This window comes from Podospora pseudopauciseta, chromosome 6, assembly GCF_035222475.1.
Source record: "Podospora pseudopauciseta strain CBS 411.78 chromosome 6, whole genome shotgun sequence".
NCBI lineage: Eukaryota > Fungi > Ascomycota > Sordariomycetes > Sordariales > Podosporaceae > Podospora > Podospora pseudopauciseta.
In genome coordinates this window covers 2,974,206-2,990,663 of record NC_085895.1, presented here as the reverse complement: position 1 = coordinate 2,990,663, position 16,458 = coordinate 2,974,206, and the positions used below count along the sequence as shown (strand labels likewise).

The window sequence follows — 16,458 nt, the reverse complement described above, 5'->3', positions numbered from 1 at the left end:
ACCAAATCGCGGTTGGTATATTTCGAGACGCGACATGCCGGCCGGCAGCTTTCATTGGCACTCTCTTGGCACCGCCCGAAGTGCTGAGTGTGACGATATGCCTGCCCGGCCCGGGACCGTGCGCGGCCTTACAAGGAACACCAATCCCACTGGGCCCCACTGAAGCTGTCGGCTGCAGGAGACATTTGGCATTTGGGCCACTGTGCAGCAACACCACGGGGCAGGCCAGACCAGAGCAACCCGACATCACCCCCTCGCATTCGTCCAGTCTTGTGCAGTTGGGGCATCAGACGTTTCTGGACTTGGGGATTGCAGCGCGCATACATGTTTATATCCAAATAGCACCGCTTCAGCTCTCAATCGCCACTACCCACCCAGGTTCCAATCCAACCGCAAGGTCCAAGCTCCCGTCTCTTCTTAAGACCAGCTTCGTCTTCTCGAGCTCCCTGAGGGGCATCTCATTCCCGTCGCAACGGCGCATCCATCATGGTAGCGCCAGCGGTTCCCGAGTTCGTCTGCCTCCACCTCAGCTATTGCCAGGCACTCTTCAATAACCACTAACACTGCTCTCAGGGTCACGGAAGAGGTCCTGCACGAAGCAATTGAGGCTCGCACCGAGTCTCTGAGCTCCCTTCGTGAACTGGGCCCCCCTGACCTCGTCCACCTCGTCAAACAACCATTGAGACAACAAACCAAGCAAGTTGGGGTGTACCACCATGTCACCGGTGTAGATGCCTCGTCGTCAGCCAGTCTGGCTGCCTACATCAACACTCTTGCATACAAAGAGTTTGGCCCCTCGGCAACCACAAAGACGCTCGAGGGCACCTACTGGTACGCCTATACCCACGGTTGTGTATTCAGCACGTTAGCTGACAACTCCTTCTTTCCAGCTGCTACAATGCCTTCTCCCGAGTCGATATGCGCGTGCATGCCCCCTTTCCTGGTTCAGTAGAAGCTTACTGTATTGACGAGCGCGGCGAAAAGCGCAAGGCAACCGACGAGCTCTGGCTAGAGACATATCTGTGCAGTGTGTTGCGAGCCTATTCTTATGCCGACGATGGAACAGGTGATGCTATAAGGAAGATCATGTGCGTGAGACGGTTCAACCCCGTCACTAACACGGAGACCGAACATCGCTTCCTCAGCGCAGCCGAGCAGCTATTTTTCAGGGGTACGTTGTCATACCAGAATACGTCAACGACGAGCGATTGCTAATGGACGGGCAGGATGGTCGCTCGGGTCCGACTCGGTTGTACAGGTGCCCAACGTTGTTTCGAACCATCTCACGACTGGTCTCATAAAATACTTTCACACTACCGGTCGCTACGCCTCAGGTATCAACTTGTTCGAGAAATTGCGCACGCAGAACGTTGAGGTTGCATCTTTGCTGGCCAAGGTCATGTTCATGGGCAACGAGGAGGTACAAGGCATCCGCGTCCTGCACGAAGCCATCAAGGAAATGCCCATGGATTATGTCATGCTGGACACACAAGCCGAATTCCTGTTGAAGAAGGCCGAGACTGCCACCACTCCCGAACAGAGGGAAGAGAGACTACGGCTGGCTCTTGGCTGCGCCGATCGAAGCACCATCGCAGCACCAAGCGAGTTTGGAACATGGGCTAGACTCGCCCAGGTCTATGTGGCCATGGAAGATTGGGAAAATGCGCTGACGACACTCAACTCGTGCCCGATGTTTACCTACCAGGATAAGGATGCGCCGGTCATGCCGGAGCCGAAGGAGTATCACTTGCCAACCCTCCCCGAGACGAGGCTAGACGAGATCGACAGTGAGCCCGATTTTCGTTACTCGGAGCAGATTGACCCGAGTCTCTTGGGCCTCCGCGCGGCCACGTATCGTGGCACCTTCAAGCAGGCCTACGCCATCTTGACCGAAATGACAGCCAAGATTGGCTGGGACCAGCTGCTCAAGATCCGGAGCAACGTCTTCGTCATGGAAGACGAGTACCGTGAGAAGCAGGAATCCTCGCATTACCCCGCGAACCGAAATCCTAGCACCGATGTTCTTCGCGGAAGCCCTGACCCAGGCGTTAACGGAGAAACCGCGGTGGGGGAGACTGAGGTGGCTGAAAAGAGCGAAGAAGCTGGCCAGGAAGCTGACGGTGAAAATCTGGCGCCACCAGCGGCCAAGGGAAAGCCCGAAGATATCGAGAGACCTTCTAGTGCCATGGACCCCGATGTGGTGAAGAAGGCAGAAGAGAAGGTGAGTGCAGCAGTGTCTGACCACGTAGGGCCAGTTGCTAACATTGGACAGGGTTCCGAGGACCACTCCTCCCGGCTTAATAACAAGCGGCTGTGTGAGCGTTGGCTTGACAGCCTTTTCATGGTACTCTACGAGGACCTCCGCGTCTACACAATATGGCGTACCCAGATGGCTCAGTACCGCGCTCAAAGCATGCAGTACAAGAAGTCTCCTGAGGAGTGGGAGATTCTTGGCAGCCTTGCCGAGCGCCTCCAGCACACGGACGAGGCTGTGGAGGCGTACCGTGCCTGTCTCGGACAGCGGTTTAGCCCCAAGGCCCTTGCGGGTATCTTGAAGGTGTTTATGAAGACCAAGCTCACACGAGATGCAGTTGCGGCAGTCATCCGGCTGGTAACTTGGCAGTATAGGTGGTACAGCGAGTTCTCGCCCGAGCTGCTACACACAATTCGCATTCTCATTGAGGATGAGGGCGCCGTCAAGATTCGGAGCATCATTCAGGCCACCAACCTGCCGCAGAACGTCCTGGACCTCACGCACCACTACGCGGCGCTTTGTGCTACTTTCAGAAGCAGTGGCACAGAGGGTTAGGGAATCCACCGCATCGGTGATCGCACAGCTTCGCCCAAGCCTGCCGAGTCCATCAAGAACTTTATGGTTCATTACTCGAATCTTTTTACTGTTGTCAAAGCGCAGATGTACTGAGGGTCAATATAGCAGCGTTTTTTTGTTGGTGTTGGATGGGGGGTGTTAAAAGAAAGACGGGCTTTAATCTTTGAGTTGTTTTATTATAGCGAAGCATGACAAAGTTTTTGGGGTTCATTTATATCATGGGCCGATTGATATAGTGCGGCTCTTGTTGATCTCGGACTTTGACCCCTTGCTTGGGTTTCGGGTACCTGCATGCATAATGACACTTGGTCAGGGGTATATTCTCTTCAAGAGACGCTTCAGCCACAATAGAGGATCGTCCATCTTGTCTTTCCTAGAGACTATGTCGACGTATTTGAATCTCCACCCTTTCTTTTCGTATTGTACAACACCCGCAGTGTCGGCCCGTCAAGCCCCCTTTTGGCCACACAAAAAACCAATGAAGCCCCTCCCAGACAGCTCGGCCTGCAGGTCTTGTACCCCACCAGATTGTCACCATCAGAGCTCAAGCTCCTCCTGAGGTACAGTAGCGCGGTCAGACGAACCCCTCATTGAATCCCGCGCGCGGGGATATGATAACGTCATAAGGTGAGGGAGTGGGTGGGAAATTATTAGGAGAAGTAGAAGGTAGCCGAAGCCTTTCGTTCTACCTATAAGAGGGCTGTTTTTGTCTCTGAAATACCTTACGCTGTACCATGCTCTCTATTCTGAGACCAATTCCCAGACAAATAGCCAGGACAAGTCTCCGCCCTTTTCGATTTTCATCTTCCATTTACTCATACCCGGCCATCTCGCGTTCGCTAGCAACAATGGCTTCGACTAAGAAGACAACGTATGTTTCCCGCTCTCTTCCCTTTCGCCGCCTTAACTAACGTTCACTTTTAGCAAACGGTACCCCCTCAACGTCCCAGGTCTCTCCATCCCAGCCATCGGCCTCGGAACCTGGCAGTCCTCCCCCGGCGAGGTCGGAAAGGCGGTTGAGGCGGCTCTTCGGAATGGATATCGCCACATCGACACGGCCTTTGGGTATCGCAACGAGAAGGAAGTCGGGCAGGGGATCAAGGCGTCTGGCGTCCCTCGGGAAGAGATCTGGCTGACGACCAAGCTGGACAACCCCTGGCACAAGAGGGTGAGGGAGGGGTTGGAGAAGAGCCTGGAGAACTTGGGGGTGGAGTATGTCGATTTGTTCTTGGTGCACTGGCCGGCGAGTATTGATCCGGAGAGGCAGGAGGAGAATGAGGGCAAGGGGGAGGTGTATCAGGATTGGGATTTTGTTGATACCTGGAGGGAGATGCAAAAGCTGGTGGAGACGGGGAAGGTGAAGGCTATCGGGGTTAGTAATTTTGGGATTAAGAACCTGGAGAGGCTTCTTGATGATCCTTCTTGCAAGGTACGTTCAATTTTTTTGATTCCATCTCGAGAGATAGCGGTCACTGATGGAGAGAAAAGATTGTCCCGGCCGTCAACCAAATCGAACTTCACCCTGGCAACCCCTCCCCTAAGCTGATCGCCTACAACACGGCCAAGGGGATTCACTCGTCGGGGTACTCCCCTCTCGGAAGCAGTGACTCGCCGTTGTACACCAACGACACGATCAAGGCTATTGCTGAAGCTAAAGGCAAAACGCCGCAGCAGGTGCTGCTCGCGTGGGGGGTTCAAAAGGGGTGGAGTGTCCTGCCCAAGAGCGTCACTGAGTCGAGGATCAAGGCCAACTTTGAGCTGGATGATTGGGAGTTGACTGAGGAGGAGGTCAAGAAGATTGATGCTATTCCTGACCGGTTCAAGGTGTGTGGGGATGATTGGTTGCCGATCAAGGTTTTCTTTGGGGATGATGAGTAGATTTGAGACGCACGAGTTGCGCTTGTTTGTTGGCAGCTATGTAGCTTAGGGGGGTGGGGGATTTTCAATCGAGAACTCTATCTTCAGCGGAGTGTTTAGCATTTGGGAAATTGTCCTGCTATTTTCGCGCCGCCATGTTTCCATCCTCCACTAGATCGCCCCGGGGCCTTTTCTCATGAAACTTTCAACGCCAAATACAAAAAGGGGGTATCTCAACGCACTCCTCGCCTCCTCGTTCCGCGCCCAACACATGATAGCTTCATCATGCTGATCCAAGCCCACCATCAACACCCATATCCATGCTCATATCCCCCCCCCTACAACTTGCCCCTCCCCTCCCTCTCCTCATCATCCCTCACCACCACCCTCACCATCTCCCTAATCTCCCCCGCCAGCTTCTCCCCCTCCTCCTCATCCAACTCATCCCTCTGCCCACGCCCAAACATGGTACTAGTAAACCTCTCATTCCTCTTATCCCTCAGTTCTGGCCTGGGGATAATGTGAAAATGACAATGGGGCACCACCTGCGCCGCTGCCGCTCCGTTGTTTTGCACCACGTTCCAGTCTTTGATGCCTGTCGCTCTGGAGACTGCTGTCGAGAGGATCCGGAGGTACTTCCCCAGCTCGGCGGATTCGGCGGGGGTGACGTCTGTTAATTTTGGGCGGTGGGCGCGGGGGCAGAGGAGGAGGTGGCCTACAGAGAGGGGCATTATGTCGAGGAAGGCGATCAAAAGGGGGGTGGAGAGGATCAGGTGGGTTGATGGGTGGGGATGGGTTAGGGTTGGGGAGAGGGAATCAGGGGGTGGGGGGGAGGATGGGGGGTAGGGGGGGTAGGTGAGGGAGATGTGACAGAAGGGGCAGTCGGTTTCTTGAGAGGGGGGGGTAGTGGTGTCGAAGGTTGAGGGGGAGGGGAGCGGTTGGGCGGGTGGTGATGGGGGGTTGTCGTTGGAGGACATGGGTTGTTTCGTTGGTGAGGGAGAGTAAGGATGGTTATGTTTGAGGTATGCCAGCCGTGAAAGGTCTGGGGTATGAAGAGTTTATACGAAAAAAAAATATACAGTATTTACTCGTTTGTTGTTCAAGGGAAGCAGCTGCTGTCAAGGTTCACCTGACAGCAGCCTTCCCCGGGTCTCAATTCCCGATAGCGTCGCCTCCCGGGGTCTCCTTGCCTGCCGAAAACCCCTGTCAATCACCTCAAACTACCACGTGATCCCTGCTGTTTCACTCCCACCGCCAAAGGTTTTGCCGCCCCCCTCCGCCTTTTTTTCTGCCTTGCCGCTGCTCTCCCATCAGTCAGCGCGCGCATGAACCTGTCTTTGATAGCGCCCCTCCACTCCGTCCATCCATTCGCTATCGTCAACCATCTCATCCACAAACAACCCATCGCACTTCCCAAGCAATCACTTACACCCGATCACTCACCGTCGTCAACCAGGAAAAAGAAATGTCCGGCCAAGACTACGAAGCCCCCTCGGGCGCCTTCTCCCAGCGCGACGACGTCGCCGCCAGCTCGGGCACAATGATCTACCGCTGCGGCGACTGCGCCGTCCGTGTTCCCCTCGAAAAGGGCGCTCCCATCCGCTGCCAAAAGTGCGGTGCCCGTGTCCTCTACAAGGAGCGCACCAGAAGGTTTGTTCATCCCCTCCCCTCTCCCCCGTCCATCGCTCAAGACGCTGACAAATCTCGTGTATAGAATGGTTCAGTTCGAGGCTCGGTGATCGATTCGTACACTCAGGCGAACGAAAACTAAAATGGGATTGAGGAACATAAAGGTGGAGCTGCCGTAGATAATACCTTACGAGGGGATGGCTAAGGCTCGGTGGCAGGAACAGCATTTTGCACATCATGGCGTTGGGGATACATTGGACAGGAACAGAATATAGTCTGGTCATGAAAACTTAATTTCGTCTTTTTCCGCTACCAAAAACGCCCTGGTATCATGTCTAAACGCCGAGTCAAATGCTAAATATACCCTTTATTCCTCCCACTGCCCAGTCTCTTTTACACATGTGCGCCTAGCGCTGAGAGTAAATATACTTTGCAAAGCTAGCATCCGTCTCAACAGAGTCCGACTGCATGGCGGCCGAGTATCTAGCTTGCAGCCCTTCTCGGTCATCCTCGTCAACGTCGATATCGTCATCGTCTTCGTCAGAGCTCAGAGTCGGGGCGTCCTTCTCGTCCTCGTCGCCAGCCTTGAGATCGGCCACAGCCTTGGACATGGATGAGTCGCCCATGTTCATGTCAGTCATCATCTTGGCAAGCTGCTTTTCGCGCTGCTTCTCCTTGTTCTTCTCCCGCTCGTCGCGCCTCCGGTCCAGTTCTGGCTGGTAGTCCTTCTTGAACTCCTCTGCCTTTTCCGCAACGGCCTCAAAGAATTCATCGATACCAGTACCGAGGAGCGAACTGACGCCAACGACGCTGAGGTGAGAGTAGAACTCCTCGAGCATCAGGCTCATACTGTTGATAAGACCGCCCATATACCCGCTCCCAGCACCGTCCCCTCCCTCTACACCACCAAAGGCATTGCTGTTCTCATCCTCGGCAAGAGCAGCCTGGAAGGCTTCGTAGTCCGTCATCCACTCCTTGGCAAAGGATGGGTCCTTCGCGTCGGCCTTGTTGAACACCAAGATCATGGGCAGCTTCATCTTGTAGAGAATACTGCAGGCATAAAGCATGTTGCTCATAAAGGTCGACGTTGAGCTCGTGCGCGGGGTGTCGATTACGTAGGCGATGACGGTGGGGAACGATGATGCGAGCGACTCCAGAAGAATTGTGCCCGAAGCTGACCAGACAAACACTTCGATCTGACCGGGCGTATCGACGAGGATCTTATCGATGGGCTTTTGGGCAGGGTTGTCTGGGTTGGGCTTGGCGCGCTTCTCGAGAATCCCCATGACTTGGTCAACCTTTGTGGCGAAGAGATTCAGAGACGTCATGATGCCTCCGTTTGGGCCAAGCTTGTACTCTTCCATCACCTTCTTGTAGTTGACCGAGTCGCGAATGTCGATGTTGGCCTGGAAGGGGGAGTGGGTGATGGCGGGATCGAGGTTCATGACGTATGGTGGTTGTTTCTTCTCATGGAGGTAGGCGTTGATTCTCTGCATGAAGGTCGTCTTGCCCGAGCCTGTCATGTTGGATTAGTGGAAGGGTGGGAAAGGAACGGAGGCGCACATCACGAACCTGCCATGCCAATCACCACGATGGCGACGGGGGGCTTGGTCTCTGGCGTTTGCGCCGGGTCTGCTGATGTCGATGCCATTGTTGTGGTATGGTTGGTTGTTTTTGGGATGGTGACAGAATCAAACCGACGGCGGGGTTCCGAGCATGGTGGGGCAAACAAAACTTGGGAAGGCTTCCACCGCAACGCTAAATTCACTGTGTGCCCCACTGTAGAGCCTCCAGCCCGGCATGGATGCATGGAAATGTCAACAGTCAAGTGTCCCTTGTGTCCGTGGGTATCAGATACTCGGGACCTATCAGAATCTATCACTTATATCACCAACAGAGGGCTCATGCTCACCACCGACATGAGCTATATGCCTCTTGACAAAAGGGCTGGCGACACGTCTCCCAACTTTCGGTTACACGGGCATGGAAGACAGTGCACTGGTTCCTCGCACATGGCAAACATTCAAAAACCCAAGGCCTCCACGTTTGGATCAAGTGGACCCAACAGCATTAACGGTTCTCACACTAAAGAGCTTGACCAGCGATCAAAACCACCAGCTTGTCTCAGGTTACCCATACTGAGGACTGAGCTTTTGTGCATGTCTCATTACTTCATCACAGGATGTAGAGGATGTAGAGGATGTAGAGGATGCAGAGGAGGGCAGTGATAGAGAGCAGCATGGCAAACTACTCGATTAAGTAGTACGTACAAGAGGCGCGGCTGTCCATCTCACGTCATCGTGCTGGACGGCTCTCCGGAACAAAGGGTCTCCGAGTCCCAGCCCAGATGGTTGATTGACCTTGTCACTTGGCGGGGGAATTGAGCGACTGGAGGCTTTGGGCTGGCCTCTTTGGGCTGAACAGACGTCCTGGTCCCATCTGCCCAGCAGGGAGCGACCAACAGTCTTGCAGCTTCAACCACTCACAGCGAGGGCCGCCCAGAGCCCAGCCGTTTGTTCAAGAAACCCCAGGTCCCATCCGATCAACCCGCTTCCCACGTCCTCTCCCTTCTTTGATACTACCACAGCTTCTTTGTTGTACCATTTTTAGCACTCCTACCCCATATCCCATGCCGACCTGACAGCTTTATTCTAGTTTTTCATTCTACATCCCCCAGAACTAACAACCTGGAACGGGTAATCGCTCACATCACCATCGCGAACTGTATATCCAACTTTTATTCTCTCATACAACCGTAAGAGTTCAGGACCAACTCATTCGCCATGTTGCGGAAGAAGGACACCTTCACCGTCATCACGCCCATCCCGGGCTTTATCCCCCGCCAACTCGCCATTGATATTCTTCATTCCCATTCAGAAGTCATCACGCTCAACCCGCTGGTTATCGACCACAAGCCCATCGCGGCGCCTCAAAATGCCGAGACCGATGAGTATTACTCGACTTGGTATGAGATCACGGAGCGCCTCCAGCTCGTGCCTGGAATCGGCAAGATGGGATCCTCGACTATCAAGTTCAACGGCTGCTTTCACGATATGCCCTGGGGACTTCAAACACACGTCTACGCGCCCATGAATATCGACATGCGCAGCACCTATCGCATCGCGGGTAACCAACCCGGTGTCGAGCCCCCCGAGGTGCCAGAGATTGGCCTCAAAGCATTAGGCGTACCTTCGGACGGACTCTACCTCCGCGAGGACATCGAAATCAAGTGCAACGTCACCATGGTCAGCTATGTCAGGTCTCAGATGAAGAAGGCGTCGGCCGAAATGTTGCAGAGGATGATCAAGAAGGCCGAGCTGCTGGATGCCGGTGTGCTGTCAGCCATGATTGAGGACGGAAAGCTGAAGACGCTCAACCCAGCCGACAGACGCAACACTGTACGATCACCATTGCCGTCTCCTTCCAGTCTTCACTACTCACCGTCTATCAACGGCGGCAGCACCCCGCCGCAGATGCACTCACCAAGAATGCCGTACCAAATCCCCAGAGTCACATCAGTGCACAACCCCTACGGACGACCCGGCACGGCAGGCTCTCAAGGGCCGGGGGGTCTCCAGCAGCAAATCCAAGCAGCCCAGCAACAGCAGCAACAACCACCCCAATACGGGCAAATCCCCCATGATAACGGCCCCCAGGAACTCCCCGGCGTAGAGGCCGGCCAAACCAACAACAACAACAACAACAACTTTGCCGTCGAAATGCCTGGCGACTTTGTCTTTGCCAACGGTCAGCGCACCCCGAAATTTAATTCACCATTGATTTCACCGCAACCCACACCGAGCTCAGCTAACCGGGAGTCATTAGTTGATCCAAACCGCCCCCTCACCAACCACGGCAGTCCACACTCGCAGCAGGGCCAGTGGTCGAATGCGGGTTCACGCCCTGCGAGTTATCAGTCAAGCATCACGTCTCCGAACCCTGATCTGAAAGGGGGGTACCCAGGGCAGCAACAGCAGTTGGCGCCGCATAGGGAGACGAATGAGGAGCATCACACGGGGCAGAGGAAGCATGATTCGATTCAGAAGTCGCCTTATGCGGCGTATAACCCGGCTGATTACGCAAAGGTTCCTTCGCCTTTGCAGCCGGGTGGGGGGCAGCAGCAGCAGCAGCAAGGGCAGCAGTATACGCAGCAGCGGTATGGATATTGATGGTGTGTAGCTGGGTGGTTTTGATTGAAGGATATAAAAATGGTGCTGAAGATGGAAGGGATGGGATATAGGAATTGATGTTAGGTTATACCCTGGGGTGTATTTTTCTTTTTTTTTTCTTGCTCTTTTGTGGGATGGATGGATCAAGGTTGATGATGGGAATAAACAAGCAAGTCGGAGTTTTGGGATCTTTTTTTTGTTTTTGTTTTTCTTGTTGGGGGATTTACGGGCTGGGAATATGCACTTCTCAATTTTGTGGTTAATACATTACATTTTCTCACCTGTTGCCTGATTTCACGACAGTCATCATCACCCCTCGGTTCTGTGTGAAAGGGAAGTTACGTCGAGAGATGTCGGTGTAACGACAGTGACGCAATTCCACCGCGGTCGCCTCGTGGAAAAGAGACAATCTCTCCATTTTTTTGACCATTTTTAATCCGAGAAACCGCTTTTGGTGGGAATGGCGTGGTGGTGCGGTGAGTTCTTGTCCCCCGGCCCGCCACTGAGATGCATACGACACGACAGGACACCAAGGTAGTTGCCGTTCCTACCGGCGCTTACGCAGTATATCTTCCCACTCAAAATTAAGGTAGCTACTATGATTAGAATAGCTATTGAGACTATGATCTGCTTCAATAAAACGCTTGCAATAACAAATACTATCAAATCTCAAACTTGCGCAGGGCGAAAATAACACCAATGTTAAATAAATACAAGCTTCACAGCCGAAGATAGCAAACTCTATCGGATCCGAGTATACACAGCGCGCCCCGTAGCTATATTAAATCCTGATTAACTCCTGCAAAGACATTAGTCATCGCAGCTCGAGAGTATTAGCAAGCTTGATACTTGGTACAGTACACAAGCAGATCACCTGGCTGGTCGGCAGATTTGGTCAGGACAGACAGACACAACACCGGCACGTTTCAATCCCGGAAACACAGGAAGAGGCTGAGATGGGATGGGATGGCCGCGTTAGGGCGGGCCCGGAAGGAAACCGGTCTGTCGGAGGTTTTAGGTCAAGGCACTTCCTTGCACACTGACAAGTCTATCTCAATGATGAAGATTGCCGGGAAGACAAATAATTGGGAATACGGGGAGACAATAGAGCAAAACTGGACCATCTCGTGATATTCCTGAAACGTGGAAACAAAAAGAGAAGGGGACTATCCATTGTTGGAGGATAAAGCCACATGGCGGCCATGAGTTGGGGACAATGAAGCTAGTCATAAGCGTCCTTTTCTCTCGAGACCAACGCGAAGACGAGGTTTGGAATGGTACAGAGATGAACTCGGATAGTCACAGGTGGTTGACAGCGGGAGGCAACGTCAGGTTGAAGGTTGGGCATGGGCGCTCTGCCGAACGGAAGGGTTACTTCCCGTTTTGCTCAGCCACTTTGGAGGTTGGAGTTGTTTTGAGATGGGGAAAAGTGGTGGTCAGAAGTTGTTATTCACTTCCGAGATGATGAGAGGATATGGCACATACTTTCAGCACTGCCGCTGTGTCTCCAACTTCTGTGTTGCTCAACTCAATATGTTGCAGTTCAGTGGGGGAGGATGCCACCAAAAAGTGAAGTCAACAGTGGGGCACCCCTGGTGTACAACCCCTACCCCACTAAGCATCGACGCTATAATCCTAGCGTCGTGCACGGTGCACATTTGAATGGAGCTCCCAGTTCTCGACGTCACTGGCGGCTCTGGCTTCTTAAATTTCCAATGCATCGTCGCCATCAACCCCAGCAAACAACCCCAGAACATGGACAGCCTCGAAGACTTTGAAAAGTCTCTCGCTGCCGAAAGGGCCGAGCGTGAGCGCCAAAAGGAAAAGGAGGAGCGCAGAGACAGAAAACATAGACACCACCATCGAGAGTCGAGACGAGACAGGTCAACAGAGCGCGACAGAGACAGCGATCGAAGACGACGACGCGACGACCAAGACGATGAGAGCCGCAGGCATAAGCGGTACCGCCGGGATGATGAGGACGACGAGTCAAGGCGGCATCGACATCGGGATAGAGGTGATGACCGGGACAGAGACAGAGACAGGCACCGGCGCAGCGGGAAGGACACGAAGGATTTAAAAGCATCCGACCCGAAAGAAGACCTACCACTGCCAGACGAGGAACTCGCGCCGGGTGAATCCAAGTCGTCATTGGTCCGAGACTCGTGGATGACGGCGCCGTCTGCGCTGGATATTGACTATGTCCAGCGTAACAAACGGAAAAGTCCCTCGCCTGTGAGGGAGGAGCCGAAGAGGGTGTTGCATCATCGGGAACTAAACAGGGGCCTGGAAGAGGCGAGCAATAAGCCGGCAGAGGAGCCAGAGACCGGCAAGCCGCGGGAGGTCAGATACACCTTTGGCGACGACGGGTCACAATGGCGCATGACGAAGCTCAAGGCTGTCTACACCATCGCCGAGGAAACCGGCCGGTCAGTGGACGAAGTCGCGATTGAGCGCTTTGGCAGTCTCCGGGAATTTGACGATGCGCGAGAGGAAAAGATTGAAGTGGATAGGAGAAAGGTCTACGGAAGCGGCTACGTTGGCAAGGAGAAGCCAACCGGGGAGCTCTACGCGGAGAGAATCGTCAGCCAAAAGAAGGCACCACCGCCCCCTGGCTTCCCGTCCCTGAGCAACCCCCCCGCCGAACTCGAACAAGGCGTCTCAATCGAAGACAAAATTGCCCCGGCCCCTCCCATGGATCAATCAGCCCTCAACCGCCTCCGCGCCCAGCTCATGAAGGCCAAACTCCGCAACTCCCCCGACGTGCCCAAACTGGAAGCAGAATTCAACTCTGCCATGGCGGCGTTCCAGTCAGGCCAGGCAACCAGCAACGCCATAGTCCTCGACGCCTCCCACTCGCGCCTCTTGGCCGGCGGGTCAAGAGGGGAAGTAAAGCCAGTAACCAACAAACGGGGTCTTGAGCGCGGCACAGTGGTGGAAAACGACGAGATGACGCTGGACGACATGGTCCGTGAAGAGCGCCGTACAAAAGGCGAAGCCGGCGGGGAAGGAATGCGTCTGGCGGAGAGGATCGCCAAGGATGGGAAGTTCGACAATGATTTGGAGTATCTGGATGAGAATGCGGAGAAATTGGCGAAGAGGGTGCACAAGACTGACTCGAGCTTGAAGAATATCGCTGTGACGGAGTACAAGAAGCTGAATCGGATATTGGACAGTTGTCCGTTGTGTTATCACGAGGAGAAGAACCCGCCGGGGAACTTGCCGGTGGCACCGGTTGTTTCTTTGGGTACGAGGACGTATCTCACTTTGGCGCCGGCTCCGGAGCTGACGGGTGCGGAAGGCGGAGCCGTCATCGTCCCTTTGTCGCATCGAACAAATCTCCTTGAATGCGACGATGATGAGTGGGAGGAGATGAGGAATTTCATGAAGTCGCTGACGAGGATGTATCACGACCAAGGACGAGAAGTCATTTTTTACGAAAATGCGGCGAACCCGCAGCGCAGGCAGCACGCCGCTATGGTTGCTGTCCCCATCCCTTACGAACTAGGGGATACGGCACCGGCATTTTTCAGGGAAGCGATGATGAGCGCGGGAGAGGAGTGGTCCCAGCACAAAAAGGTGATTGATACTCTCAAAAAGAGCAAGGAGCCCGGGTTTGGGAGGATGGCGTTCCGGAAGAGCATTGCAAAGGAGATGCCGTATTTTCATGCTTGGTTTGGGCTTGATGGGGGGTTGGGGCATGTGGTGGAGGATAGCGCGAGTTGGCCGAGGGGGGATGGGTTTGCTAGGGAGGTCATTGGGGGGATGTTGGATGCTGATGTCGCTGTGATTAAGAAGCAGGGGAGGTGGACGAGGGGGGATGAGAGGGTGGAGGGGTTCAAAAAGAGGTGGAGGAAGTGGGATTGGACGAGGGTGTTGGAGGAGGGACAGTGAGTTCAAATAGCATGCACATTTCAGGGCATGATGAACTCAACAGAAATAGGATGGACGTGACAAAGTTAATTCAAATGTATTCATTCACCAACCCAGCGCGCCCTCATTACACGTAAAACTCCCCAAGATGGTATATACCCACTCCGGCGCTCTCTATCCTCCACTCACCCCCGCCCCTATTCCCAAGAAATAACAGCCCTTTTTCAAACTCCGCACATGCCAGACAAAATAAAAAGATTCACCACCTTCCAGAGCCCTCTCAACCCTCCTCAGCATCCATATTATCCCTCCCAGACCCGGGTGCACCCCTCTTCTTCCCCCTGTGGCCCTTCAGCACCGACCCCTTCTTCCCCCGGTCATCAATCAAGTTCTTCATCTCATTTCTCGCGTGCCGTTGAGCCTCTTCCACCCGGGCCTTAAAAACCATCACCTCGTCCTTTTCGTAAGCGTACTCGGTGAGCTTGGTGCCGAGGGCGGCTTCGATGCGGGTCCAGATTTCGAGGTCACTGTTCACGTTAGTTCTCAGGTCAACACAAGGTAGAGAGATATAACTCACTATTGCGTCACAATACTCAGAGCATGCCCCGACTTGCCCGCACGAGCCGTACGACCAACCCGATGAATATATGTCTTCGAATCCTGCGGCAAATCATAATTGATGACACAGTCCACATTGGGAATATCCAAACCACGAGCCGCAACATCAGTAGCCACAAGAATATTCCTCGTCCCAGCACGGAACTTGCTCAGCGCACCGAGACGAGCTGACTGAGACAAGCCACCGTGGAGCGGGATAGCGCCCATGCCCAGAGTGCGCAACAGAATGGCAATTCTTTGCGTCTCGAGAACAGTACGGGTAAAGACGATCATTGTCTTGCCGGCGAATTCATTACAGAGGTAGATGAAATACGTGTCCTTGTGAATGTGAGGGATGAAGAGGTAGTTCGAGACGAGCGTCGAGACGGTTTGGTACTTGGAGGTGGAGACGTTGACCTTTAGGGGGTCGCGGAGAGAGGCGCGCTGGAGGGACTCGACTTTGCTGGACATGGTGGCGGAGAACAGAAAAGTGCGGCGCTCGCGGGGGAGGAACTTGAGGATCTTCTCGAGGATGGGGCCAAAGTCCATGTCGAGGAGGCGATCGGCTTCGTCCATGACGCAGTACCTAAGATTGCGCAAGCTGAAGCCCTTGGTCTTTTCCAAATGGTCGAGAAGTCTACCGGGGGTTGCGACGACGACGTGAGGCTTCTTTCCGAGAGCGATAGCTTGCTGTACCATGTCTAGACCACCAAGAAGAAGAGCGCAGCGGAGGTTGATCAAGGAACCGAGAGCTTCAAAGGACTGGGCGATCTGGGCGGCAAGTTCTCTTGTCGGCGCAAGAACGAGGGCGAACAAGGGCTGGGGCTTGTCGAGCAAAGCTTGAAGAATTGGAAGGGCAAAAGCGGCTGTTTTTCCGGAACCCGTCTCGGCGATACCAATGATGTCGCGATCTTGAAGCGCAAGTGGGATGGCCTCTTGCTGAATAGCGGTTGGCTGCTTGTATCCGAGTCGGTCGCATGCTTCGCACAGGGAGTCGACGATGCCCTGGGTACAAGTCAGCAGAAGACTCAAACACTATGCAGACCATCAATTCCAACATACGAGATCCTTGAAGGTCTTTGGGGCAGCCTCCCCGTTCTCATTGTCAAGGGTGGTCGACTCCTCGGCATCTGAGGCCTCAGATACTGCATCTTCGATTCTGGGTTCTGGCCCAGGTGTCAGTTTGGGCTTGGGTGCTTCGGTCTTCTTTTTCTTCACCGCGGAAGGGTTGTCGGAGATCTTTCTACGCTTAACTGACGACATTTTGACGGTGTTTCGGACAATCAAACCTTACAAGAAAGTGTTTGTCCGGTGAAATAGACTTTCAGAAGCTGTCGAACTACATAGCCATCTTCCAAAATTCCAGGCTTATCGGCCATGTGGGGCGGCCCGATAAGCAAAGGCCCCACCGAAATTTTCTCTGTGCGCCGCCAAAGCTCTGGCGCATCAATTGGTTTTGCTGCCGCAGGCCGAAAGCTTCCTCCATCATACATTTTTCTGTCT

The 16,458-nt window shown here is 54.0% G+C and overlaps 8 protein-coding genes across 8 annotated transcripts; 5 read left to right on the top strand and 3 right to left on the bottom strand.

The window, feature by feature from the left end:
- Nucleotides 1-93: 93 nt before the first annotated feature.
- On the top strand, nt 94-2,809 carry BUD7 (bud site selection protein; the record flags this gene model as incomplete). The annotated part of the gene is made up of 5 exons (XM_062914552.1): nt 94-509; nt 574-831; nt 891-1,171; nt 1,227-2,221; nt 2,273-2,809. Exons 1-5 carry the CDS (start codon nt 487-489, stop codon nt 2,807-2,809), a joined length of 2,094 nt encoding a protein of 697 aa, XP_062763237.1. The 5' UTR covers nt 94-486.
- A 755-nt stretch (nt 2,810-3,564) lies between these two features.
- QC763_607100 (uncharacterized protein) lies at nt 3,565-4,815 on the top strand (the record flags this gene model as incomplete). Its single annotated transcript, XM_062914551.1, has 3 exons — nt 3,565-3,701; nt 3,755-4,259; nt 4,319-4,815. 3 exons carry the CDS (start codon nt 3,565-3,567, stop codon nt 4,706-4,708), a joined length of 1,032 nt encoding a protein of 343 aa, XP_062763236.1. The 3' UTR covers nt 4,709-4,815.
- Nucleotides 4,816-5,025: 210 nt separating this feature from the next.
- On the bottom strand, nt 5,026-5,664 carry QC763_607090 (uncharacterized protein; the record flags this gene model as incomplete). The annotated part of the gene is made up of 1 exon (XM_062914550.1): nt 5,026-5,664. One exon carries the CDS (start codon nt 5,662-5,664, stop codon nt 5,026-5,028), a length of 639 nt encoding a protein of 212 aa, XP_062763235.1.
- Nucleotides 5,665-5,879: 215 nt separating this feature from the next.
- Nucleotides 5,880-6,624, top strand: RPC10 (DNA-directed RNA polymerase core subunit rpc10). Its single transcript, XM_062914549.1, has 2 exons — nt 5,880-6,337; nt 6,402-6,624. Exons 1-2 carry the CDS (start codon nt 6,153-6,155, stop codon nt 6,424-6,426), a joined length of 210 nt encoding a protein of 69 aa, XP_062763234.1. The 5' UTR covers nt 5,880-6,152; the 3' UTR covers nt 6,427-6,624.
- Nucleotides 6,593-8,186, bottom strand: QC763_607070 (uncharacterized protein). The gene is made up of 2 exons (XM_062914548.1): nt 7,889-8,186; nt 6,593-7,832 (listed from the first exon to the last, which is right to left on the bottom strand). The coding sequence occupies exons 1-2, from the start codon at nt 8,124-8,126 to the stop codon at nt 6,724-6,726; spliced, it is 1,347 nt and encodes a 448-aa protein (XP_062763233.1). The 5' UTR covers nt 8,127-8,186; the 3' UTR covers nt 6,593-6,723.
- Nucleotides 8,187-8,691: 505 nt separating this feature from the next.
- QC763_607060 (uncharacterized protein) lies at nt 8,692-10,782 on the top strand. The gene is made up of 2 exons (XM_062914547.1): nt 8,692-10,063; nt 10,142-10,782. The coding sequence occupies exons 1-2, from the start codon at nt 9,100-9,102 to the stop codon at nt 10,483-10,485; spliced, it is 1,308 nt and encodes a 435-aa protein (XP_062763232.1). The 5' UTR covers nt 8,692-9,099; the 3' UTR covers nt 10,486-10,782.
- Nucleotides 10,783-12,147: 1,365 nt separating this feature from the next.
- Nucleotides 12,148-14,379, top strand: cwf19 (Pre-mRNA-splicing factor cwf19; the record flags this gene model as incomplete). Its single annotated transcript, XM_062914546.1, has 1 exon — nt 12,148-14,379. One exon carries the CDS (start codon nt 12,148-12,150, stop codon nt 14,377-14,379), a length of 2,232 nt encoding a protein of 743 aa, XP_062763231.1.
- Nucleotides 14,380-14,519: 140 nt separating this feature from the next.
- On the bottom strand, nt 14,520-16,374 carry RRP3 (ribosomal RNA processing protein). Its single transcript, XM_062914545.1, has 3 exons — nt 16,018-16,374; nt 14,936-15,960; nt 14,520-14,885 (listed from the first exon to the last, which is right to left on the bottom strand). Exons 1-3 carry the CDS (start codon nt 16,216-16,218, stop codon nt 14,639-14,641), a joined length of 1,473 nt encoding a protein of 490 aa, XP_062763230.1. The 5' UTR covers nt 16,219-16,374; the 3' UTR covers nt 14,520-14,638.
- Between the last annotated feature and the right edge of the window lie 84 nt (nt 16,375-16,458).